Source organism: Schistocerca piceifrons, chromosome 6 (genome assembly GCF_021461385.2).
Source record: "Schistocerca piceifrons isolate TAMUIC-IGC-003096 chromosome 6, iqSchPice1.1, whole genome shotgun sequence".
Lineage (NCBI taxonomy): Eukaryota > Metazoa > Arthropoda > Insecta > Orthoptera > Acrididae > Schistocerca > Schistocerca piceifrons.
Genome location: NC_060143.1, coordinates 195,676,274 through 195,703,637, shown reverse-complemented (window position 1 = coordinate 195,703,637; position 27,364 = coordinate 195,676,274). Strand labels below are relative to the sequence as shown.

At 42.0% G+C, this 27,364-nt stretch overlaps 1 protein-coding gene across 1 annotated transcript in view; it reads right to left on the bottom strand.

Moving 5' to 3' along the window:
* Positions 1–27,364, bottom strand: part of LOC124802719 (dipeptidase 1-like) — a 518,352-nt gene that overhangs the window by 202,639 nt on the left and 288,349 nt on the right. Inside the window, exon 3 of the mRNA XM_047263687.1 lies at positions 11,908–12,061. Within this exon, the coding sequence (XP_047119643.1) occupies positions 11,908–12,061 (154 nt within the window). The remainder of the gene's footprint in view (positions 1–11,907; positions 12,062–27,364) is intronic.

Sequence of the window (27,364 nt, the reverse complement as noted above, 5' to 3'; positions counted from 1 at the left end):
TGATGGTATATCGCCAGACTCATACATTCTATGCACCAACGTGAATAGCCGTTTTGTTGCCATTTTCCCCCAATGATTTTAGAAATTTTGATGGAATGTTATCTATCCCCGCAACCTTATTTCACTGTAAGTCTTCGAAAGCTCTTTCAAATTCTGATTCTAATACTCGATCATCTACCTCTTCTATATCGACTTCTGTTTCTTCTCCTATCACATCATCAGGCAAGTCTTTTCCTTCATCGAGGCCTTCAATGTACTGTTTCCACCTATCCGACCTATTCTCTTCATTTATCATTGAAATTTCCATTGCACTCTTAATGTTATCACCTTTGCTTTTCAACTCCACCGAAGATTGTTTTGGCTTTTCTGTATGCTGAGTCAGTCCTTCTGATTTCTTCATATTTTTCATTCAGCCTTTTCGCTTAGTTTCTCTGCCCTTCCAATTTATTTAGTTCCTAAGTGACGTGTATTTCTCTGTGACTGGATTTCCCTGAACATTTTTGTAGGTCCTTCTTTCATCGATCAACTAACGTTTTTCGCTTGTTACCTATGGTTTCTTCGCAGTTATCTTCTCTGTATCTATGTTCTTCTTTCCAACTTCTGTGATTGTTCTTCCTAGAGTTGCCAATTCCTCTTCAAATGAATTGCCAACTGAGCTATTCATTATCTCAGTATAGCCTTGGACAACTTCCAAATCCCACTTCTCTTCTTGACTATTCTCTTAAACTTCAGCGCATTCTTCATCAATACTAAAGTGTGATCAGAGTCTATACCTGCTCCTGGGTACGCCTCACAATCCAATATCTGACTTCAGAATCTCTGCCTGATTATTATGTGATCTAACTGAATCTTCCTCTATCTCTCGACCTTCTCCAATTTATCTCCTCCTCTCGCGAGGTATACTCGCGTGATGTGGCGTAACGTCTTTGATTAATAATCAAAACATCCTCGGTATCGGGATCGAGTCCCACCACCGCCTAAATTTTGAATTAATATCATCAGCAACGGTGCCGAAGATTTCCGACATAAGAAGTCACCCTCATTCAGCCAATGGCTTTGCTAAAGAGGGAGGAGGAGCGGGCAGAGGTTTAAGGCGGAAGAATCAGCAACGATCAACGGCATGAGGATGCACGAGGCAATGGAAACCACCGCATTAAGGACACATAATGTGTCTTCACATGACATGTGACCGGTAATTGAAACAGTGTGATGATCTCTCCGTTGGCAAAATATTTCAGACAAGTCCACCATTCGGATCACCGGGAGGGGACTGCCTATGGTAACGCTCTACGAACCAGAGCGTGGAATATCAGAAGTTTGAACGTGATAGGGAAGCTAGAAAATCTGAAAAGGGAAATGCAAAGGGTCGCTCTAGATGAAGTGGGGGTCAGTGAAGTTAAATGGAAAGAAGATAAATTTCTGATCAGATGAGTATAGCGTACTGTCGACAGCACCAGAAAATGGTGAAACGGGAATAGGATTCGTTATGAATAGGGAGGTACGGCAGAGAGAGTGTTAGTGTGAACAGTTCAGTGACAAGGTTGTTCTCAGCAGAGTCGATAACAAACCAACACCGACAACGATAGTTCAGGTATACACGCCGACGTCGTAAGCCGAAGATGAAGAGCTAGGAAGAGTATACGGGGATAATGAAACGGTAATTCAGTAAGTAAAGGGAGATGAAAATCTAATAGTCGCAGGAGTTTCGAATGCGGTTGTAGTGAAAGGAGTAGAAGAAAGAGTTACAGGATAATATTAGCTTGGTATTAGGTTCAAAATGGCTCTGAGCACTATGGGACTTAACACCTGAGGTCATTAGTCTCCTAGAACTTAGAACCACTTAAACCTAACTATCCTAAGGACATCACACACATCCATGCCTGAAGCAGGATTCGAACCTGCGACCGTAGCTGTCGCGCGGTTCCAGACTGATGCGCCTAGAACCGCTCGGCCACACCGGCCGGCTTGATATTAGGAATGAGAGAGGAGAAAGGCTAATTGAATTCTGCAAAAAATACTCTGTTCAAGAATTTCATATAGCGAGTTAGAGAGGGACAGAGAGAGAGAGAGAGAGAGAGAGAGAGAGAGAGAGAGAGAGAGAGAGAGAGAGATAGAAATCGAGTAAGTGGTTCTATAGTTATTAGCGCCAGAATTATCTGATCTCAAATGGACATTCCTGCACATGGAATCGCATTTAAACGTCGTATCTGTTGAGCCGGTTCGTGAACCTATAGCCTCGCTAGGAGGCGACAGAGTCGCGACTCTGCTAAATAAAGGAGCAAGCACGGCCGGGTTAAGTGGTCTCTGCGTCCTGTTTGTCATCGGTGCTCTATGTCTCTCTGTTTTGCGTGGTGTCTCTCCTTGGCCGACGCAGCGCACCTAGCAGAGGAGTAACCGTGGTAGCCACAGTGAACGGCTGCCAGATATGGCCTATTAACAGAGGTGCTGCTAATCGGCGACCAGAAACACCGGACGGGATTGTCAGCCACTCCTCACATTAGTCGCCTTTTATGGATGCTTCCCGAGATGTGTTTTGTAATGGAGAACAAAGCAACACATCAGCACAAGATGACTGTCATCTACATCTACATCTACATCCATGCTCCGCGAGCCACCTGACGGTAGGTGGCGAAGCGTACCCTGAGTACCTCTATCGGTTCTCCCTTCTATTCCATTCTCGTATTGTTCGTGGAAAGAAGGATTGTCGGTATGCTTCTGTGTGGGCTCTAATCTATCTGATTTTATCCTCATGATCTCTTCACGAGATATACGTAGGAGGGAGGAATATACTGCTTGACTCTTCGGTGGAGGTATGTTCTCGAAACTTTAGCAAAAGCCCGTACCGAGCTACTGAGCGTCTCTCCTGCAGAGCCTTCCACTGGAGTTTATCTACCATCTCCGTAACGCTTTCGAGATTACTAAATGATCCTGTAACGAAGCGCGCTGCTCTCCGTTGGATCTTCTCTATCTCTTCTATCAACCCTATCTGGTACGGATCCCACACTGCTGAGCAGTATTCAAGCAGTGGGCGAACAAGCGTACTCCAACCTACTTCCTTTAATTCGGATTGCATTTCCTTAGGATTCTTCCGATGAATCTCAGTCTGGCATTTGCTTTACCGACGATCAACTTTATATGATCATTCCATTTTAAATCACTCCTAATGCGTACTCCCAGATAATTTGTGGAATTAACTGCTTCCAGTTGCTGACCTGTTATTTTGTAGCTAAATGATAAGGGATCTATCTTTCTATGTATTCGCAGCACATTACACTTGTCTACATTGAGATTCAATTGCCATTCCCTGCGCCATGCGTCAATTTGCTGCAGATCCTCCTGCATTTCAGTACAATTTTCCATTGTTACAACCTCTCGCTGTACCACAGCATCATCCGCAAAAAGCCTCAGTGAACTTCCGATGTCATCCACGAGGTCATTTATGTATATTGTGAATAGCAACGGTCCTATGACACTCCCATGCGGCACACCTGAAATCACTCTTAATTCGGAAGACTTCTCTCCATTGAGAATGACATGCTGCGTTCTGTTATCTAGGAACTCTTCAATCCACCCGCACAATTGGTCTGATAGTCCATATGCTCTTACTTTGTTCATTAAACGACTGTGGGGAACTGTATCGAACGCCTTGCGGAAGTCAAGAAACACGGCATCTACCTGTGAACCCGGCGCTATGGCCCTCTGAGTCTCGTGGACGAATAGGGCGAGCTGGGTTTCACCCGACCGTCTTTTTCGAAACCCATGCTGATTCCTACAGAGTAGATTTCTAGTCTCCAGAAAATTCATTATACTCGGACATAATACGTGTTCCAAAATTCTACAACTGATCGACGTTAGAGATATAGGTCTATAGTTCCGCACATCTGTTCGACGTCCCTTCTTGAAAACGGGGATGACCTGTGCCCTTTTCCAATCCTTTGGAACGCTACGCTCTTCTAGAGACCTACGGTACACCGCTGCAAGAAGGGGGGGCAAGTTCCTTCGCGTACTCCGTGTAAAATCGAACTGGTATCCCATCAGGTCCAGCGGCCTTTCCTCTTTTGAGCGATTTTAATTGTTTCTCTATCCCTCTGTCATCTATTTCGATATCGACCATTTTGTCATCTGTGCGATAATCTAGAGAAGGAACTACAGCGCAGTCTTCCTCTGTGAAACAGCTTTGGAAAAAGACATTTAGTATTTCGGCCTTTAGTCTGTCATCCTCTGTTTCACTACCATTTTGGTCACAGAGTGTCTTGACATTTTGTTTTGATCCACCTACCACTTTGACATAAGACCACAATTTCTTAGGATTTTCTGCAAAGTCAGTGCATAGAACTTTACTTTCGAATTCATTGAACGCCTCTCGCATAGCCCTCCTCACACTACATTTCGCTTCACGTAATTTTTGTTTGTCTCCAAGGCTTTGGCTATGTTTATGTTTGCTGTGAAGTTCTCTTTGCTTCCGCAGCAGTTTTCTAACTTGGTTGTTGTAGCACAGTGGCTCTTTTCCATCTCTTACCATCTTGCTTGGCACATACTCATCTAACGCATATTGTACGATGGTTTTGAACTTTGTCCACTGATCAACACTATCTGTACTTGAGACAAAACTTTTGTGTTGAGCCGTCAGGTACTCTGAAATTACTTTTTGTCACTTTTGCTAAACAGAAAAATCTTCCTACCTTTTTTAATATTTCTATTTACGGCTGAAATCATCGATGCAGTAACCGCTTTATGATCGCTGATTCCCTGTTCTGCGTTAACTGTTTCAAATAGTTTGTCACCAGAAGGTCCAATATGTTATCGCCACGAATCGGTTCTCTGTTTAACTGCTCAAGGTAGTTTTCAGATAAAGCACCCAAAAAAATTTCACTGGATTCCTTGTCCCTGCCACCCGTTATGAACGTTTGAGTCTCCCAGTCTATATCCGGCAAATTAAAATCTCCACCCATAACTATAACATGGTGTGGAGATCTACTCGAAATATTTTCCAAATTATCCTTCAGGTGCTCAGCCACAACAGCTGCTGAGCCAGGGGGCTTGTAGAGACATCCAATTACCATGTCTGAGCCTGCTTTAACCGTGACCTTCACCCAAATTATTTCACATTTCGGATCTTCGTCAATTTCCTTCGATACTAATGCACTTCTTATCACTATAAACACGCCTCCCCCTTCACTGTCCAGCCTGTCTCTGCGGTCACGTGTAGATGCAAACAGTTTTTCACTGGCATTAGGATGAGACGCTCACCTGTCCTCTGAAAGTTCGGGTGTGTGTCTGGGCTTTGAAGTTGCTGAATTGAACTGGGGCTAAGGCTTTTGATGGTTTAAGAACTGGTTGTTTTAAGAAGAGAAGTTAAACTGTTTAAACTTTGTTTATTTGTTGACACAATACTTTTGAACTTTCTTATAGTGTGGACCTGCCAATTTTAGTGCAGTAAACTTTCGTGATCCCTTCAACTTTAAGCTGTTGTGATGCTTGAAGCGAATTACAAGATATTATGGCTAGTTTGAGAAGGCTTTGTGGCTGGCTGTCCGCTTGTTATACTGAGTTTACGGGAGTTCCAATAGTTAATATTCTGTTTCAAAATAAAGTTGATTTGTCTTAAAAGTTTTATTTGGCGCTACTGACCGTAACCCCGTTAGCGGATATTAAGTTTTTTTACTGGTTCTTAAACTCATCATTTGATTTCACCTCAAGATTGGCTACATAAGTTTCAAGCAGGCTTCCTTTAATTATTACTTTTGAATACATTACGGGAAAGGCAGTGATCAATGTCTTACAAATATTTACTATTAAAAACAGTCTTGATCACGATTTATTTATCAAGGTGACCGGTTTCGACCACTACAGTGGTGATCTTCAGACCACTGAATAGGAACCTCTTTCTGTTGGAGATTCACTAGAGTAATGATTCTCCAACAGAAAGAGGTTCCTACTCAATGGTCAGAAGATGACCACACTAGTGGTCGAAACCGGTCACCTTGATAAATAAATCGTGATCAAGACTGTTTTAATAGTAAATATTCCTTTAATTATGCTGAATGATTATTTGGCAGTGTAAGTTTTGTAATTTTTTAAAAATAAATGTATGTTTTAGATTTTGCCTGTACCCGACATGTGTTAACGTATTCTGTGACGGCAGCAGTCAGTAAGGCCAGAGGGGCCGTTGTTTGGAGACTATGCCGCCCGTTCGTGCCAACATCACTGTCATTTGAAACTTTTTGTGAACTATACTAACTTTTATTTGTTAGTAATTTACTGACGAATAAATGTATGTAATTTGTGAGTGTTTCGCTGGGTTTGTGGCCACGGTCCCTCCAAGACAATTGAGCGTGCTTAAGTTTTGTCCAGTAGTACCACCAAGACTGCTCACCTTTTATCAGTAATGATTAGTTTGTGGTTTGTGCAGTAATTACAATAAAATAATTTTATAAAAATGTATTAGGCCTGCTGAAAAACTTATGTATAAAGTTCAGTTTCCTTTTTTAAGCAATTCTGACATATCCGTTTTGCCGTGGTGAACGTTAAACAGCTTTCTTTGGTTTATTTCACAAATTACAATACCTTCTAAAGTTTGACGTAAATTCATGGCATAGAAGCATGATCTTTTCCTAACGTACTTCTGACTAAAAAGGGAGTCTGCTTTCATAATGTAATATTTTCATAAAACTTTCACCACTTTGGGGTTGAACTTCCAAAAACGCTGATACACCTTTTTCTAATTTCTGACCGAGAATGCAAAAACCAATTTTCGTAGTTCTAGCTTCGAAATTGCCTTAATAGCGACTTATTTTCAAAAAACCTTTCGTCCCCTATATCACCTCCTTAGGGATGGATTTTCGAAAAATACCTTCTTAAATGATGCCTACAGTACAACATCAACGCCCTCTCTAAATATCAAGCTTCTGTCTTAGCTGTTTAGGCTGGGCGATGAGGAGTCAATCAGGCCATTTCCTTTTATGTAAAGGGATTACAATTTCAACTTCATTTCCTTTGGAGCAGCAAAAGTACCTGCTCGAGGGGCAAGTAAGTTATATGTCTCCTCCAACTTTTTAGCTTGCTACCTCCACAGTGTTTCGCTTCAGCCCTTAGTCGACAGAAATCGGCAAAGATTGGAAGCCTTCGGCCAAACAGCATATCTTTTTCAGCACCCTCCCGCTGGTGTTTGGAATCCTACAATACCGTAAAGATGTAGCAGCAAGTACTCCACTGTTGAATATGAGCAAACTATGTAGGCGGCTGTCGTGGAAACCAAGCGTATTGTTACCACTTAAACCATATTAGACACAGACGTCGTGTGCCTTAAAAAACCGGAGAAAAAACAGACGTTTGATCTTAAGCTTTCCTGGCGAAGTAATTGCTTTTCATATGTTGACAAGTGTTGTGTGGTTACATGGGATTGAAAAGCCTTAATGAGTTTCTCAAACATCTGAACCCTCTGCACTCCATCATCATATTCACTATGGAGGTGGAAAAAAATTTCGAACTCACCTTTTAGGGCGCCTCAGTCAAAGCGGACAGCACTACAGAACACAGCGTGTACAGGAAAGCCATCCACACGGATTTGTACCTGCACGCCTCCAACTGCCATAATCCTTCACACATGAGGGTGTGCTACGGATACTAACAGGACCTCCTAAGGGGGTGCTGATACTATTCCAGAAGGCCCGTGCAATATCAGATGAAAAATGTCGGCCAAGCGGGCTCAACCACCTTAAGGATATTATCAAGAGGAACAAAAATGTTGGGAGTCAAATCAGGGAGGGGAAAACTGACCGGTTAAAACCCACAACAGTATTTTAGTTCTGAATAACCCATATTTTTTAGTATTTATTATGTCTCGGTTTGTAAGGTGTCAGGCAAATCCAACACCTTCCAGGAGGCCCTGACATGATATCAAATTCGGCAGTATGTCACATAGCTCCGAATGAATCGTGACATTAAATTAACCAAAGTAATACGATCAACGAGTGAGCAAATGGAATACCACAGACTAACACAAGGACGCCTAAATGCATGTCATACCTTCCCACCGTGAAACAGACGCAGTTCTGAGGGGAGAAACGAGAACAGAAGCCGAGAGCAGAATCGTGTAGGCTAGGAGGCCCTACAATAAGGGACGGACACCCACGTCGCCAGCCGACCGCCAAAACCACCCCCAGCCCATGTTAAAAGATAGAGCCCTCCAGAAGAACAGTACAGATCTTACGATAACACTAAAAGGGCCACACCAGCTTCAAGTTTTAGCGTGAGACTTTTTCACGTCTCTGTGACGTAGCAAACATTAAAAAACATTGCCCCACCATGAAAAGCACAACGTTTCTCATTGGGTAGACAGAAGTTTTGTAGGTGGAGCTTAAGGTTAACATTGAGACCCTGATTGGTCAGTTGAAAACTCAGCCAGATAGCTTTTTTAAAACCAACTTCGGTAAATTGTAGTAAGGAGCAGTTAGGAGGGAGTTGCTTCCGAGACAGCAAGGTGCGTGGAGCTGTGCCGCCCGCCGCCCCCTGACGCTGCCTAAACACCGACAAGGTAATGAACGCATGCGATGCCGCATTTTTGATCACATAAGGCTTCACTCAGAACTGCAGAAGTCTCATCTGTTACATCCCCTTTTTACGTAATACTGGTGTCGATCATCAATTAAAGCTCATGGTATTCACATTTGCTACGTGAAGTTAAAATCTGAAACGCGATGATTTTTCTGTTATATAATTATTGAGAAGCCACATCAGCCACTGTAATTTACGACAAGTTAAATAAGTAATTTAAGATAACTGAGGGTCACTGTAGACCATTTTGATAGTTTTCTTAATTTAAACCTAAATTATAGATGTGATATGGCATAGGTCATCTTTCGATCGATTGTAGAACTTGGAAACCCATTCAGGGAATATTCGTTCACATTTCTGTTGAACACAGTTGGTTTTTATCATCCTGTATTAAAATATTTCCGTTTACCAATAGTGCAATTTATAAACAATGTTTTGTGAGTAGAATAAAATTTCCAATGGTAAATTTAACTGATTTTTCGACGTTATTTTACCAGCTAACTAAAAATAGGAAAGCCTTGAACCCCTTCCACTAACTTTAGTTAGTATTATGATTCTTTTACAGGGAGTGCAGTGGAGCTGACGCTGAAATCATTAAGTAGTTGATTATACCATCGCTAGTATCACTGAACTCTTCTGAACTCTGCATGTCATGTGTGGTCTGGTGTCTCCTTACCAGCAACAGGTCCCAGGTTCAAACTAGTCAATTCCCTAAAAAACACGCTCAGAGCGTCGTTGCGCGAAAGTGGTAGGGAGACACGACTTAGAACAGACAGACACCACGCAGAATTTTGGTAAACATTTTTGGAATACAGTGATCAATAGATTATTATATTTTAACTAAAGTTCAGTCTTGATCACACCATTTATGTTTCAATGATATAGGTAACCGGTTTCGGTTATTTTTACATAACCATCATCAGACCCATGGCTCCCTTAGGATGGTAGGCGGAGCTCTCCTCAGCTGCTACGCAGTCAACTGATCTGCGTAGCAGTAAGGAGAGCTCCGCCTACCATCCTAAGGAAGCCATGGGTCTGATGATGGTTATGTAAAAATAACCGAAACCGGTTACCTATACCATTGAAACATAAATGGTGTGATCAAGACTGAACTTTAGTCAAAATACCACGCAGAATGTTAGAGGTTATAATGTTTTTTATTTTTTATTTTTTACTGATAACCGGATAAAAAACCGAAATATCAATTATATAGCAGCAGTGCTAAAATCTGCCGGCAGCGTCATCCGCAACCGACAGGGGTGGCAGGAGTACTCAGGAAGACGACTTTGCGCCCAACATTCGGCGACAGCGTTCCCCCACCGCTGCAGTCAACGCAGGTGCGACCGGGTAGCAAGAAAAAGTGTGGGGAGATACAAAGAGTGTAAAGGACGTGCGATGTAGCGAGGATGTTCATCCTACAGCTACCACATGAAGATGACGACATGGTACGCTGTCGAAATACCGTGTTACGTGAACGACAGCACCCGGGTGAACAATCAGAGACCAATACAAACAAAATACCAGAAGTTAAAATCTTCTGGGTTATTAGGCCGCGTCATTTTTCCTCTAAAATGGTCGACGTTTCGACCTCTCTGCTGGGATCTTCCTCAGGATCTTCTAGTGTCCACTACTGCTAGAACACTGTCAGAGACGAGTGTCGCGTCCTCTTATAAAGGGGGAGTTTTCACGCTTTCGTGTTGGAGAAGTGATGGTATTGGTCACATAACAAATGTATATACTCTCTTCGGATCCACAGTAGCGTCTTCCCTCTGAACTTTAACCGCTAGCTTCTCGAACTTCTCGTTTTGTTCCAGAGCACTGAAATCCGAAAACCTTGTTGAATGATCAAATGTTATTCTGTCCACTTTATCCCAGTCCTGGGGTGAGAGAGTTGCCGCCAGTGAAAAATGCGCATCAGTCGTAAGTGCCGTCGAAGCATCCTTGTTTCGTCTTCCGAAGGTGCAGGCCGAAGAAGTAAGACAAGATGTGTCGAGAGTTCTACGGAAATCGAAACCTCCGAAAAGCAACATCGGCGCAGGAAAGGAAATCTCTTATTGAACTCATGAGAAACGAAAGCATCGTTGTAAAAAAATCGGATAAGGGGAATGCTACTGTTGTTTTGGGCGCTGTGGGTTGTCACAGGAAGATGAAACAACTACTAGCTGATCCTGTGTATCGCAAGTTAAAAAGCGATCCGACGAACAGAATCGTTCGGAAAGTGAAAAACCTGATATCAGACTCCAGACTGGACAGCTCTACTACAAAGAATCTAACACCTCGAATGCCTGTCTCGACCAGAATGTACGGACTACCGAAAATACATAAGGAATCGGTTCCTTTGAGGCTTATAGTCAGTGGGATTAACTCGTCGACTTATTTTTTAGCACGTCATTTATCTAGCAAACAGACACCTAATTGGTAAAACAAATACTTTTATAAAAGATTCGAAACATTTTTTAGAAATTGTAAGCAAACTGAGGATATCCGCAGGTGACATTCTTGTTAGCTTCGATGTAACATCGTTATTTACTAACGTCCCAGTATCAGGTACAATGGGGATCATAAGAGAGAATGTTGCTCCAGATGTTTGTGACTTAATTGAACTATGTCTTCGTTCGAGCTATTTAAAATACAATGGTGAATTCTATGAATAGGCTGACGGCCTTGCTATGGGCTCACCCATTTTGCCAGTTGCAGCTGATGTGTTTATGGAACATTTTGAGCAACAAGCGTTAAGTTGTGCTCCTTTGAAGCCTTCTTGCTGGCTCTGCTACGTGGACGATACATTTGTAATATGACCAATACTGTCACTTCTCCAACACGAACGCTTGAAAACTCCCCCTTTATAAGAGGACGCGACACTCGTCTCTGACAGTGTTCTAGCAGTGGTGGACACTAGAAGATCCTGAGAAAGATCCCAGCATAGGGGTCGAAACGTCGATCATTTTAGAGGAAAAATGATGCGACCTAATAACCCAGAAGAATTTAACTTCAGTGACAACGGCCACGAAAGCCTGCAGACTTACACAATATCAGAAGTCTGTTTGCTATTACATGATTGTTTATGATGCTAATTGGACGAAATGACACTGTGTCGACGGCGTTGAACAACCGCGGGGTGAGGGTAGGGTTTCTTCTTGGAAGTATAAAATGGCAATACGAGGGGTAGGAGGACTCTTGTATCTGTCCCGGTTACTTCTTAAAAGTATTGTTTTTTGGCCAGTTTTTGGGCCCCCTCTGTGCCTTCTCTTTTGGCGCGGGCCTGTCTCGCAACTCATTCTGCACGGCGCTGCTTAGTTTGATAAACAGTAACAAGTGGAACACAGGACGCGTGGAGACGGTATGACTGACCTGTGCTCCGACGAAGCCCGCCCGCAGACGCGGTATGTCGGTGAAGCAGCTCGAGCAGTTCCAGACGGCGTCGGTGCGCAGGTTCCTGCGGAAGTCCACGGCGCTCAGCTGGTTATGCGTAAGCAGGCGCAGGTTGTGCGGCAAGTCGTTGTGCCTGCAACACAACAGACGAAACACCGTGTAGCAGCAAGAATGCTAGCGACGTAAGCGCGAAGTTGTTAATGAAAAGTAGTGTGATGGTGCTCGAAGAAGGAAGGTGGGTTACGTTTAACGTGCAGTCGACGAGCAGATCATTAGGGACTGAGTCAAGCTTGGATTGGGAAAGGAAATCGGCTGTGTCCTTTTCGACGGAAACATTCCGATATTTGTCTCAAGTGATTTGGGCAAACTACGGAAAACAAACTACGAAACTTCTTCAAGTACTATTTCCATTTTGTCGCCTTATTTTCTGCAGCCGTAATCGACCTACCGTTTCCACCTTTAAAGCTTTACTGTTGATTTGTAGTGAGTGCTGGTTGAAGCCCGCCTGCTCTAAATATGAGACACTGTAAAAAATAGATTTGCTGGTCTGCACAGAAGGCGTTGGTGTCATTTGTGCCTGTTAAGATGTACTAAACTCCATTAAAGGCATGGTGAGAAATCACGTTTAGCGTATTTTGTTTATTAACATATACTTTATAGTGATGTTTGGTTATTTTAGTTGACGAGTAATGATACTTCCTGTCCTATCACGGATGTAACCTCCATCTGTAGACCCACGGTACGTGCAAAGATTACATTTGGCAGAAATTGTCAAATCACCCAATAAAATCAAAAGAGAGACTTTGGAAGATGAAACAGAACATGGAAATATTTCGATTAGAGATAAAGGGAGCATTATAAAATGTGCGTGCCGTATATTTTTAGTAATTACTTTCTAAACGTAGGTCAGAAAAAGGCATACGATAAATTCAAAAGAGAGAGAGTGGTCTGAGGAAGCAACACAGAGGAAATTTATTGAAATACAAATTTGTCACACTCCATACCCGAAATAAGGAAAGTTATCATGACCTACAAAAGTAAAAATTCGTATGGACTTGCTGATACTTGGAAGACACTAAAAGGCTGTGGCCTTGTAATATTCATGTTCTTAATAACATGTGCGATAAATCGTTAGTTAAGGGTATTTTCTCAGACAGATTAATTTGATATGATGAGGTCTCTCTATAAGAAAGTCAACTCAAAAGCTACAAACAGCTACATGCTGGATACACAGTTTTCAGTATTTCTGAGAGGGCAATGCGCTCAAGGATTAACATCTGTCTATGTACTAATGAAATGCCTAGTCAATCACAGTTTGAATTTCAAAAGGGGTGCTCAAATGCGGCAGCTATTTGTACTTTCACAGAGCACATAGTAAAATTTTTAGATGATCAAGTTTATCACTAGCTAGGGTCTTCTGCAATTTATCGAATTCATTGTGTCGAACATTCTATTAGAGGAATTATTTTTTTAATGGGATGTGTTCACCATCGGCATAGTTTAGTTCCTATTTAAGAACCAGGCTGCAAGAAGTTGCACTACTATGATCCAGCAATACACACGGCGACGCTACATTTTCTGCAATGGAAGAAGCCACGAGTGCATTTTCTGCAGTGTGCTATCATGAGCCCATTACTGTTGCTGCTCTAGAAGCATCAAGAGGGAAAATTCTAAATGATCCTACCGTTAAAATTTATAACTAATTTTCCACAAGTGAACTAGCTGTGCCGTTGTGGTCGTCAGTCCAGGCTTGATGCAGCTCTCTATGTCACACTATCATCTGCAAGCCATTTCATCTCTGAATAATTACTGCAACCTACATCCTTCTCCAACTCCTTACTGTCTCCCTCAATGATCCCTTCCCCCCTCTCCTCACTTTCCTCTAATACTAAATTGGTGATCCCTTGACGTCTCTGAACTTGTCCTACCAAACGATCCCTTCTTCTAATCACATTTGACCATTCACTGATATTTCGCTCAAGGGGGATCCCATCGAAAAACATAAATGGAAGCAGAATTACGCGCGCCGTAGTTACGACTGCATTTCAGACCAGTGATGTAGGACTTCGCTTTTTCGCTTCCCGTCTCGTCACAGTTAAATCTGACAGTAATAGACCTACAACTCTGGTAACACTCGAATGTTTTGTGCAGTCCCCCTGCATCATCTACATACTTCTTGTATTTATTTACTCATTTATTTAGTTACACGTCAAGTTCCGTAGGACCAAATTGAGGAGCGAATCTCCGAGGTCATGGAACGCATCAGTACATGAAATTACAACATAAAAGTAAGAACAGATAAAAATAGATGTTTATGAACCCGAAAAAAGTCAGTCCATAAGTTTAAATAATCGCAACAATACAACAACAATCAGCTTAATTTTTCAAGGAACTCCTCGACAGAATAGAAGGAATGACCCATGAGGAAACTCTTCAGTTTAGATTTGAAAGCGCGTGGATTACTGCTAAGATTTTTGAATAGTGAAAATGGATGCAGCAGTATACTGCACACCTTTCTGCACAAGAGTTAAGGAAGTGCAATCCAAATGCAGGTTTGATTTCTGCCGAGTATTAACGGAGTGAAAGCTGCTTATTCTTGGGAATAAGCTAATATTGTTAACAAGAAATGATAGTAAGGATATGTATATTGAGAGGCCAATGTCAAAATACCCAGACTCATGAACTTACACCACTTACTGCCCGAACCGCCGGTTTCCGGGTCAAAAATATCCTTTTAGATTGGGAAGAGTTACCCCAAAATATGATACCATACGACATAAGCGAATGAAAATAAGCAAAGTAGACTAATTTTCGTGTCTAACGATCACCCATTTCAGATACCGTTCGAATAGTAGAAATGGCTGCATTAAGTCTTTGAACAAGATCCTGAACGTGGGCTTATTATCTATCTGAACACCTAGAAATTTGAACTGTTCAGTTCCCTAATCATATGCCCATTCTGTGCAATTAAAAGTCAGGTTTTGTTGAATTGTGTTAGAAACTGTAAAAACTGAGTCTTACTGTGATTTAGCGTTAGCGTACTTTCTACAAGCCATGAACTTAGGTCATGTACAGCACTATTTGAAACCGAACCAGTGTTGCACACAACATCCTTTACTACTAAGCTAGTGTCATCAGCAAACAGAAATATTTTAGAGTTACTCGTAATGCTAGAGGGAATATCATTCATATAAATAAGGAACAGGAGTGGCCCCAACACTGATCCCTGGGGCACCCCCCACTTGACCGTACCCCACATCACAGCCATTATCAACACTGTGAGTAATGACCTTTTGCTGTCTGTTGCTAAAGTAAGAGGTAAACTAATTGTGAGCTACATATGCTCAAACGTAGAACATACATTAGAACTGAACTACAGTGTTGGTTCTTTGTGATCTCCCTTTACACGAAGATTTCCGCCAATAGGTAAGTCCAATACAGGCGTCCCTACCATAGGACACAGAACCACCTCAATTGTCAGCGTTAACCTTGCAACAGATAGGTGTTGACCACTCCCTACGTCTGAAACAAAGTGACGAACAGAACTTATGGACACAACAAAATTGCAAACCTGTCAGTGGCCAGCACATAGTCATTTCCGCCTATGAATTGAACTGTTCCCCATCATAACATTTACCATGAAGACTACCAACAGAACATGCAGTTCATGTACGGGAAGAACATGCTTACTCCACTATCTGAACTCTCCTAGAAACAGAGCGTGTTAACATGAAACCTTTCTAATTTTCAAATACAATTTAAACTGTATGACATGGATACCTACGGATCGTGTAACGCATGTCAACAAGTTGTGCAGACTTTTTTCTGAACGATTCCTATTGTCTTGCTTCAGATACTAAAGATACAGAAGCGACTATATCTCAGTCAAATGCGTGATGTGGTATGCTCTCAAAACAAAATCCCGACGTGAATTTCAATGCCACCCACCAGTCGTTAAGGCTATGAACGCTAGTATGACAAGTTGCTGGCCACTGGGAGTGTAGAGAGACGATCAAATTCTGGCAACAAACACACATCTGATGAAATGGCAGTGGAGGTCAGAGAGACCTTTCAAAGAAGCTCATCAAAGTCAGTTCGCCTAGCATCACTAGAGCTAAACACCCCTTGCTTAACATTTTGCAAGGCACTTCAAAAACGACTGCACTTGCACGCTTACAAAGTTAAAATTGTTCAAGCACTCAAGCGAAACGACTTACAGTATCATCACTAATTCAGTATTGAGCTTCATCACTAATATTACTAATACTGAGCTAACTAATATTGAGCGTCCTCTTGGGTAAAATATTCAGGAGGTCAAACAGTCCCCCATTCGGAGCTCCTGGCGGGGACTACTCAGGACGACGTCATTATTAGGAGAAAGAAAACTAGCGTTTAACGGATCAGAGGGTGGAATGTCAGATCCTTTAATCGGACAGGTAGGTTAGAAAATTTAAAAAGGGAAATGGATAGGTTAAAGTCAGGTATAGTGAGAATTAGTGAAGTTCGGTGGCAGCAGGAACAAGACATCCGGTCAGGTGAATACAGGATTATAAATACAAAATCAAATAGGGGTAACGCAGGAGTAGGTTTAATAATGAATAAAAAATAGGAATGCGAGTAAGCTACTACAGACAGTATAGTGAACGCATTATTGTGGCCAAGATAGACACTAAGCCCACGTTTACCACAGTAATAGAAGTTTATATGCCAACTAGCTCCGCAGATGACGAAGAGATTGACGAAATGTGTGATGAGATAAAAGAAATTATTCAGATAGTGAAGGGAGATGGGTGACTGGAATTCGATAGTAGGAAAATGAAGGGAAGATATCGTAGTAGGTGGATATGGAATGGGGTAAGAAATGAAAGAGGAAACTGACTGGTAGAATTTTACATAGAGGATAACAATCATAGCGAACACTAGGTTCACGAATCATGAAGGTTGTATACATGGAAGAAGCCAGGAGATACTAGAAGGTATTACATAGATTATATAGTGGTAAGACAGGGATTTAGGAACCAGGTTTTAAATTATAAGATATTTTCCAGGGGCAGATGTGGATTCTGACCACAACTATTGGTTATTAACTGTAGATTAAAACTGAAGAAACTATAAAAACATGGGAATTTAAGGAGATGGGACCTGGGTAAACTGACAACCAGGGGTTGTAGAAAATTTCAGGGGGATCCTTAGGGAACGATTGACAGGAATGGGGAAAGAAATACAGTAGAAGAAGAATGGTGTAGCTTTGAGGGATGAAATAGTGAAGGCATCAGAGGGTCAAGTAGGTAAAAAGACGAGGGCCAATAGAAATCCTTGGGTAACAGAAGATATATTGAATTGATGAAAGGAGAAAATATAAAAATGCAGTAAATGAAGCAGGCAAAAAGGAATACAATCGTCTCAAAAATGAGATAGATAGGAAGTACAAAACGGCTAAGCAGGGATTGCTAGAGGACAAATGTAAGGATTTAGAGGCTTATCTCACTAGGGGTAAGATAGATACTGCCTAGGCGCTACAATCTGGAACCGCGCGACCGCTACGGGCGCAGGTTCGAATCCTGCCTTGGGCATGGATTTGTGTGATGTCCTTAGGTTGGTTAGGTTTAGGTAGTTCTAAGTTCTAGGGGACTCATGACCACAGCAGTTAAGTCCCATAGTGCTCAGAGCCAATTTTGATACTGCCTACAAGAAAATTAAAGAGGCCTTTGGAGAAAAGAGAACCACTTGTATGAATATCAAGGGCTCAGATGGAAACCCAGTTCTAAGCAAAGAAGGGAAAGCAGAAAGGTGGAAGGAGTACATAGAGGGTACTTGAGGACAATATTATGGAAATGGAGGAGGATGTAGATGAAGATGAAAAGGGAGATATGATACTGCGTGAAGAGTTTGACAGAGCACTGAAAGACCTAAATGAAACAAGGCTCCTGGAGTAGACAAAATTCCATTAGAACTACTGACAGCCTTGGGAGAGACAGCACTGACAAAACTCTACCATCTGGTGAGCAAGATGTATGAGACAGGCAAAATACCCTCAGACTTCAAGAAGAATATAATAATTCCAATCCCAAAGAAAGCAGGTGTTGACAGATGTGAAAATTACCGAACTATCAGTTTAATAAGTCACAGCTGCAAAATAATAACGCGAATTCTTTGCAGACGAATGGAAAAACTGGTATATGCCGACCTCGGGGCAGATCAGTTTGGATTCCGTAGAAATTTTGGAACATGTGAGGCAATACTGACCCAACGAATTATCTTATAAGATAGATTAAGGAAAGGTAAGCCTACGTTTCTAGCATTTGTAAGCTTAGAGAAAGCTTTTGACGATGTTGACTGGAATACTCTCTTTCAAATTCTGAAGGTGGCAGGCGCAAAATACAGGGAGCGACAGGCTATTTACAATTCGTACAGAAACCAGATGGTAGTTATAAGAGTCAAGGGGTATGAAAGGGAAGCAGTGGTTGGGAAGACAGTGGGACAGGCTTGTAGCCTATCCCCGATGTTATTCCATCTGTATATTGAGCAGGTGGTAAAGGAAACAAAAGAAAAATTCGGAATAGGAGTTAAAATCCATGGAGAGGAAATAACAACTTTGAGGTTCGTCGATGAACTATAATTCTATCGGAGACAGCAGAGGACCTGGAAGAGCATTTGAACGGAATGAACAGCGTCTTGAAAGGATGATATAAGATGAACGTCAACACAAGCAAAACGAGGATAAGTGAATGTAATCGAATTAAATCGGGTGATACTGAAGGAATTAGGTTAGGAAAAAAGTAGCAGATGAGTTTTGCTATTTGGGGAGGAAAATAACTGATGACGGTCGAAGTAGAGGGTGTTTCTTGACTTCCGCAAGGCGTTCCATACAGTTCCACACAGTCGTTTAATGAACAAAGTAAGAGCATATGGACTATCATACCAATTGTGTGATTGGATTGAAGAGTTCCTAGATAACAGAACGCAGCATGTCATTCTCAATGGAGAGAAATCTTCCGAAGTAAGAGTGATTTCAGGTGTGCCGCAGGGGAGTGTCGTAGGACCGTCGCTATTCACAATATATATAAATGACCTTGTGGATGACATCGGAAGTTCACTGAGGCTTTTTGTGGATGATGCTGTTGTATGTGGAGAGGTTGTAACAATGGAAAATTGTACTGAAATGCAGGAGGATCTGCAGCAAATTGACGCATGGTGCAGGGAATGGCAATTGAATCTCAATGTAGACAAGTGTAATGTGCTGCGAATACATAAAAAGAAAGATCGCATATCATTTAGCTACAATATAGCAGGTCAGCAACTGGAAGCAGTTAATGCCATAAATTATCTGGGAGTACGCATTAGGAGTGATTTAAAATGGAATGATCATATAAAGTTGATCGTCGGTAAAGCAGATGCTAGACTGAGATTCATCGGAAGAATCCTAAGAAAATGCAATCCGAAAACAAAGGAAGTAGGTTACAGTACACTTGTTCGCCCACTGCTTGAATACTGCTCAGCAGTGTGGGATCCGTACCAGATAGGGTTGATAGAAGAGAGAGAGAAGATCCAACGGAGAGCAGCGCGCTTCGTTACAGGATCATTTAGTAATCGTGAAAGCGTTACGGAGATGATAGATAAACTCCATTGGAAGACTCTGCGGGAGAGACACTCAGTAGCTCGGTACGGGCTTTTGTTGAAGTTTCGAGAACATACCTTCACCAAAGAGTCAAGCAGTATATTCCTCCCTCCTCCGTATATCTCGCGAAGAGATCATGAGGATAAAATCAGAGAGATCAGAGCCCACACAGAAGCATGCCGACAATCCCTCTTTCCACGAACAATACGAGACTGGAATAGAATGGAGAACCGATAGAGGTACTCAGGGTACCCTGCGCCACACACCGTCAGGTGGCTTGCGGAGTATGGATGTAGCTGTAGATATAAAATGTAGAGTGACTATGGCAAGGAAAGCGTTTCTGAAAAAGAGAAATTTGTTAACATTGAGTATAGATTCAAGTGTCAGGAAGACTTTTCTGAAAGTATTTGTATGGAGTGTAGCCATGTATGGAAGTGAAACATGAACGATAAACAGTCTCGACAAGAAGAGAATAGAAGCTTTCGAAATGTGGTGCCACAGAAGAATGCTGAAGGTTAGATGGGTAGATCACATAAACAATGAGGAGGTATTGAACACAATTGGGGGGAAGAGAAATTTGTGGCATGTCTTGACTAGAAGAAGGGATCGGTTGGTAGGACATCTTCTGAGGCATCAAGGGATCATCTATTTAGTATTGGAGGGCAGCGTGGAGGGAGACCAAGAGATAAATACATTAAGCAGATTGAGAAGGATGTAGGTTGCAGTAGGTACTGGGAGATAAAGAAGCTTGCACAGGATAGAGTGGCATAGAGAGCTGCATCAAACCAGTCTCTGGACTGAAGACCACAACAACTACAATACTGAGCTCATGGACCGGATTGGGGAAAACGAACTATGTACGAAATGTCCTTTTCTCTGACGAAGCTAGATTCTAGATACCTGGGGGTGTTAATCGGCACAAATTTCGCTTCTGTGTTTCGTGAAAGGCTCACAGTTCTCGGGAGTGTGTCAGAGACAGTCTGCTCAACCTAGTTGAACCAAATTTTTTGATCGAGCAAACAGTAACAGAAGCCGTTTATCCGGGCATGATTGAGCAACCTGCTGTTCCTCAGTTCCTTTCCCTTCAGCCAAACGTGGTCTTCCAGCAGGCTGGTGCACCGTCTTACTGTAGTTTACATGGTCGTCATATCCTGCACTGAACATTTCCACAGCGATGGATAGGAATTGAACCCACCACGTCCTCCTGACATAACCTCCTCTAGACTAAAACTTTGAACATAGCTGACCGTGTCAGAATTATATTGTAACAAATAAGTCCTCGGTCACAAATATTAAGTCAAAATTGACATATTAAAAAAGATCTCAGCCGGAAAGGCGACGTCATGGACACTTGTGCGATGGCGAGCCGCTAAGGGCTGCTCGTACTGTGGACAAGGGTTGCAACAAGACTCTTGCTGCAACCCTTGTCCACAGTACGAGCAGCCCTTAGCGGCTCGCCATCGCACGAGTGTTCATGACGTCGCCTTTCCGGCTGAGATCATTTTTAATATGTGACTTGTAAGTAATGCTTCTTTTGGAGTCAGTACAAACTTTAATTTTATTAATGTACTATATACCTAATGTTTTAGTACAGTTAGTCTAATTCTGAAGACGACGCTCATAGTAGCGTCGAAACCAGGTCAATTTTGACTTAATATTTGTGACCGAGGGCTTATTTGTTACAATATAATCCTCTCTCGATCCCTACGCAACAGCGTCCCTCATGCCTAAGGTGGGGATGCCATTTTTAATTTTTATAAGTTATCGATGTACACGTCAGAGAGAGCAAGTTATGTTACTGTTAAACAATCTTCGATCTCGTTGTGGCACAGTGTTTGCGCAATCTGATACATTCTCAGTTGAAGGATAGTAGGTGACATTCGTATTCAACAGTGCTGTGTGTAGTTGTGATTGTATCTGTTACAAGAAAAAGGATTTATTTTAAAGGTTTAAAGGGTAGCAAATATGAGTGTGATGTATATACTGGAAGGCGAAAACAATATAATTTTTTTTTTAAGATAAGAAGTTTGAGGTAAGAATGCAGCACTGCGTAGCTGGCTTGTCGGGATGATTATTGTCAGCTAATTAACTTGCTCTGAGCTGCGAGAAAGAAAACCGCGATTCCCTGAGTCGTGCATTAACAAGAAAATGGCTCTGAGCACTATGGAACTTAACATCTATGGTCATCAGTCCCCTAGAACTTAGAACTACTTAAACCTAACTAACCTAAGGACATCACACAACACCCAGTCATCACGAGGCAGAGAAAATCCCTGACCCCGCCGGGAACCGAACCCGGGAACCCGGGCGCGGGATGCGAGAACGCTACCGCACGACCACGAGCTGCGGACGTGCATTAACATACAGTCAGTTCCACAAGTAAGTGTACGCCATGATTTTAAATATAATGTCCGCAGCGACATCTCTGATAGTGGCCTCGAATCTGCAATCAATGGGCTGTTGCACAGTGTATGGATAAGCAGTGTGAGAGTTGAACGTTTTGTCTCGTCGGTTGCAGTTCAAAATGAGTGCAAAAATCTGAAACGTCACGAGGCAGTGTTCCTCTTACATCATCCAGACGTTTTTAGATTTGGAGCTGCTGCTAAAGTTCTTACAAAGTCAAAGACATTCTTTGCGAAGTGGGTCAAACGATATTTAGAGGTTGGAGAAGTGGATGATTTACCGAAGAGAGGGTTAAGTTGCCAAGCTATAATCGATCATGATGGCGATTGGATTAACTATTAGGTAATTCTGCAACTAGTAATAACATTTATTTTCATCTAGACACACACACACACACACACACACACACACACACACACACACACACAGCGACTTATTTCATACAGATAACGGCGTACAGTTTCTTGGAACTGACTGCATCAACTGATTAAGCTGTTCGGTTTTCAAAGGAATTCTCTGTTAACGCTGTACCCTTTTAAAATCATTGTTCATCTTGTTAAGCATCGTATTGTTCAGACCAGTGTTGTGTGTGAGGATCAGGCGATGTGTTACTCTGTCTTTCTGGATACGTAATTCATTCTAAATTCGTTGTCTTGGAATATAATTTCATAGAAATAGTTATTCTCCCCATCCGACTGTTTAAAGAAGATTTATCGTTACACATAACCATACTGCACCACGTGGAAAGCAACAGTTTGAATATTGTACAGTAACTTTACCCAAAAATAGAAAAATAGCATAGCACAGCTGCTGCTTGCTTTGTGTTTGCTGTTGTGCTTTCGAGAAATATGCAAGAATATTGTCCAGACGCGAGGCGAGTACAAATTTTGATTAGGGTCAGATAATTGTTTTATTTCAGTTGTGCATGTAATATACAGCCTGTTGTATTCAGACCAGTTACAGTTCAGTTCAAATTAGCTTCTGTTCACTCAAAGGGTGGCATACGAGTTTAAGTTGGATAACAGAGTGTGGCTATATGGTTTTGGTAATACGTAGACTTTTTATAGAGTGGGAGATAAATTACGGTTAAATTTCACACTGAGACACATAGTGGGGGACTTGCACATCTCTGTGAGCACATGGACTGAGACAAAACAGGCTAGGCTTAACAACTCATTGATTTTGAGCGTCGGTACTCGTGCCTGCTCAGGCTATTGCTTGCGAGAAGAGCAATCACGGTATCGTGGGGAGTGAGGGGAACTCGCGCGTACCATTTGATCACGCCATGGAATAGGGAAGGGCAAGCTTTGACAGCGGTGTCATCTAGTAGCAGTAATGGCCGATCGATATTGTGTAACAACGGCGATGTCTTCGTATTTTGTTCCGCAGAGCGAGGAATTCCATAGTTTTAAAAAGAAAGATGGGTTCGCAAAATTTTTAGTGTATTATAAGACACTGAATCCTTTCAGGAAATGCGATTTATGATGATACTACATGTCTTAATAGGCCAAAGAATACGGAAACGAAAAATGTGAAGGATATGAACGTGTACAACAGGTTTTAAAACTTCAAAAGAAGCTCTCTGGAGAAAAAGAAGAAATCAAGTGAGTGTGCCGTTCGAATAAGCTAAGAGACTGCAGTAGTTTTAGCGGAGTCCTTGCGCCCTTTCACGGATGGTGATATAATAAAATAATACTTGGTAGTTGCAGCTGAAGATCTATGTCCGCATGAGGTAGAAAAAAACTCCACGTGTTGCCGTTGTCAAAGATTATACTCAAGCTTCACACACAAGTTATGGCACAAGGCGTTCAGAACCAGCTTACGAAAACTACGTAAAGATTTTATTGCATATTATTGGCTTTTTGTGTGCATATTCTTGGATATTTTGTGTGCTGGTATCACAAGCACATACGTTGAGGTTGCATATACAGCATCGTTCAAGAAAGTACAAGAAATGTAGGTTTGACATGGAATTTAGAAGTGTGTGTGTGTGTGTGTGTGTGTGTGTGTGTGTGTGTGTGTGTGTGTGTGTGTGTGTGTGTGCGCGTGCAGACGAAGCATCATTGATTTTGGGGAAATAAATCAGGATTCGTAGAACAACTGAATGAGAAAATGAAAAAGCTTCCAGTAGCCGATTTGTACTGATCTGGCGCTAGAATTAATTTATTTACAAAAAAATGGTTCAAATGGCTCTGAGCACTATACGACTTAACTTCTGAGGTCATCAGTCGCCTAGGACTTAAAACTAATTAAACCTAACTAACATAAGGACATCACACACATCCATGCCCGAGGCAGGATTCGAACCTGCGACCGTAGCAGTCGCTCGGTTCCAGAGTGTAGCTCCTAGAACCGCACGGCCAATTTATTTACAGTGCGACAGGAATTCTAGGTTTCTCCAAAATTTTCCACACAGCTCGCCACCCTATTCCCCGTGGCGATGGAAGGGTGTACAGTAGCCTACTTTGTTCGCACGCTTGCGCCCACCGTATGGTCGCGGAGCATGTATCTGCGGAGACCTGGTATAGACTTCTATGGATTAGAAAAGAAGCCCCTGTGAAACTGCTTTAATTTTTTGTACAATTGTTTTTGAGTCACGCCATGCCATAAACCGCGCGGATCGCCTATATGCGTGTTTTCTAGACAATCGCTGGTGAGTGACGTCATTGTTGCATGCTGTTAACAACCGAAAGTGCCTTTATACCTGCCCACTAGAATAAAACAAAAGAACACCAAATTTTTGGAAGTATGAAATGGGTATACTTCTCTAACTGGTCGGTGCGAATGCACCAGGTCTCAAAAATAAAAGAACTGACGGCTGCAGTATTAAAGAAGAAATGATAGTGTTTCATTTTGGTCTTCTTTCCGTTAAATTCAAATAATTACGTCACTTAAATATAAAATCCATCACATATATCTACATCTACATCTACATTGATACTCCGCAAGCCACCCAACGGTGTGTGGCAGAGGGCACTTTACGTGCCACTGTCATTACCTCCCTTTCCTGTTCCAGTCGCGTATGGTTCGCGGGAAGAACGACTGTCTGAAAGCCTCCGTGCGCGCTCTAATCTCTCTAATTTTACATTCGTGATCTCCTCGGGAGGTATAAGTAGGGGGAAGCAATATATTCGATACCTCATCCAGAAACGCACCCTCTCGAAACCTGGCGAGCAAGCTACACCGCGATGCAGAGCGCCTCTCTTGCAGAGTCTGCCACTTGAGTTTATTAAACATCTCCGTAACGCTATCACGGTTACCAAATAACCCTGTGACGAAACGCGCCGCTCTTCTTTGGATCTTCTCTATCTCCTCCGTCAGACCGATCTGGTACGGATCCCACACTGATGAGCAACACTCAAGTATAGGTCGAACGAGTGTTTTGTAAGCCACCTCCTTTGTTGATGGACTACATTTTCTAAGCACTCTCCCAATGAATCTCAACCTGGTACCCGCCTTACCAACAATTAATTTTATATGATCATTCCACTTCAAATCGTTCCGCACGCATACTCCCAGATATTTTACAAAAGTAACTGCTACCAGTGTGTTCCGCTATCATATAATCATACAATAAAGGATCCTTCTTTCTATGTATTCGTAATACATTACATTTGTCTATGTTAAGGGTCAGTTGCCACTCCCTGCACCAAGTGCCTATCCGCTGCAGATCTTCCTGCATTTCGCTACAATTTTCTAATGCTGCAACTTCTCTGTATACTACAGCATCATCCGCGAAAAGCCGCATGGAACTTCCGACACTATCTACTAAGTCATTTATATATATTGTGAAAAGCAATGGTCCCATAACACTCCCCTGTGGCACGCCAGAGGTTACTTTAACGTCTGTAGACGTCTCTCCATTGATAACAACATGCTGTGTTCTGTTTGCTAAAAACTCTTCAATCCAGCCACACAGCTGGTCTGATATTCCGTAGGCTCTTACTTTGTTTATCAGGCGACAGTGCGGAACTGTATCGAACGCCTTCCGGAAGTCAAGAAAAATAGCATCTACCTGGGAGCCTGTATCTAATATTTTCTGGGTCTCATGAACAAATAAGGCGAGTTGGGTCTTACACGATCGCTGTTTCCGGAATCCATGTTGATTCCTACATAGTAGATTCTGGGTTTCCAGAAATGACATGATACGCGAGCAAAAAACATGTTCTAAAATTCTACAAGAGATCGACGTAAGAGATATAGGTCTATAGTTTTGCGCATCTGCTCGACGACCCTTCTTGAAGACTGGGACTATCTGTGCTCTTTTCCAATCATTTGGAACCCTCCGTTCCTCTAGAGACTTGCGGTACACGGCTGTTAGAAGGGGGGCAAAGTTCTTTCGCGTACTCTGTGTAGAATCGAATTGGTATCCCGTCAGGTCCAGTGGACTTTCCTCTATTGAGGACTAACAAATATAATTGTTATTTTTTTTGAATAATGCGCGTCTTCTTATTTCTAACTATATATGTATACAAAAATCTGGTTTTCATAGTAAACAAAAATTCTTAGTTACCGTTTTTTAAGAAGATTGTTAATCAAGATTGAACATTTAAAAAATTACATATTAATTTTCCTATCTTTTTGTATTTTACAATTTACTCCAATGTTCATAGAACATCTACCCAGCTAGAATCGAACCCAGCCCCCCCCCCCCCCCTCCTCACACTTCCACGGAGCGAGCAATCTCTCTACCAAGGACTGTCACTGCTTGTCTGAATCGTTCTACCTTATTTCAGCATATTAAACGTGGTAGGAAAACTTAGAACTCTGTTATCTCGGGAGTTTTTGTGTGTTGCGTCGTACTGCCTTGGGAGAGGTATATTTGAATTTGAACTTGACGTAACATACATATACAAAATATAAAAATCCGATTGTCGTATGGTTCGCTTATTACAGAAAAACAAGCACTGTAATCACTTGTGGAGGCGCAGTTTAATTCCACTCCTTGTTTCACTCATAAATTAATGAACGTCCTGGACTCATCTTACGCGTAGAATACAGTATACGATGCCTTGAGTCTGTCTCACTACATCGAAAAGCATCACCATCTTAATACCGTAGACTTATGAATTCCGATCATATCGCGAAAACCGGGCGTGAGCCACAGTCATATTTAACGGCGGCCAACTCCCTTTTATATAACTCTGATCGAGGTCGGTGCACCAGAATTTTGAGTTGAACAATGTTAAATGTCAAATTAAGCGAGGTTAACTTTTAATCGGGGTAGGCGCACTCGGCCGATAGTCTGTTTTTAATTGCGTTTGGAAACTAGGGAAATTTCTTGTTGACACCCTGATCATTTGCACGAAGGCCTTCCAACGTATCTTTCCCAGTGCTTTCGTCCACAAGTGACTCTGAATACACACAACTCCTCTTTCCGGACACACTTCATGCGATTCCAAATTCCATCAAAGA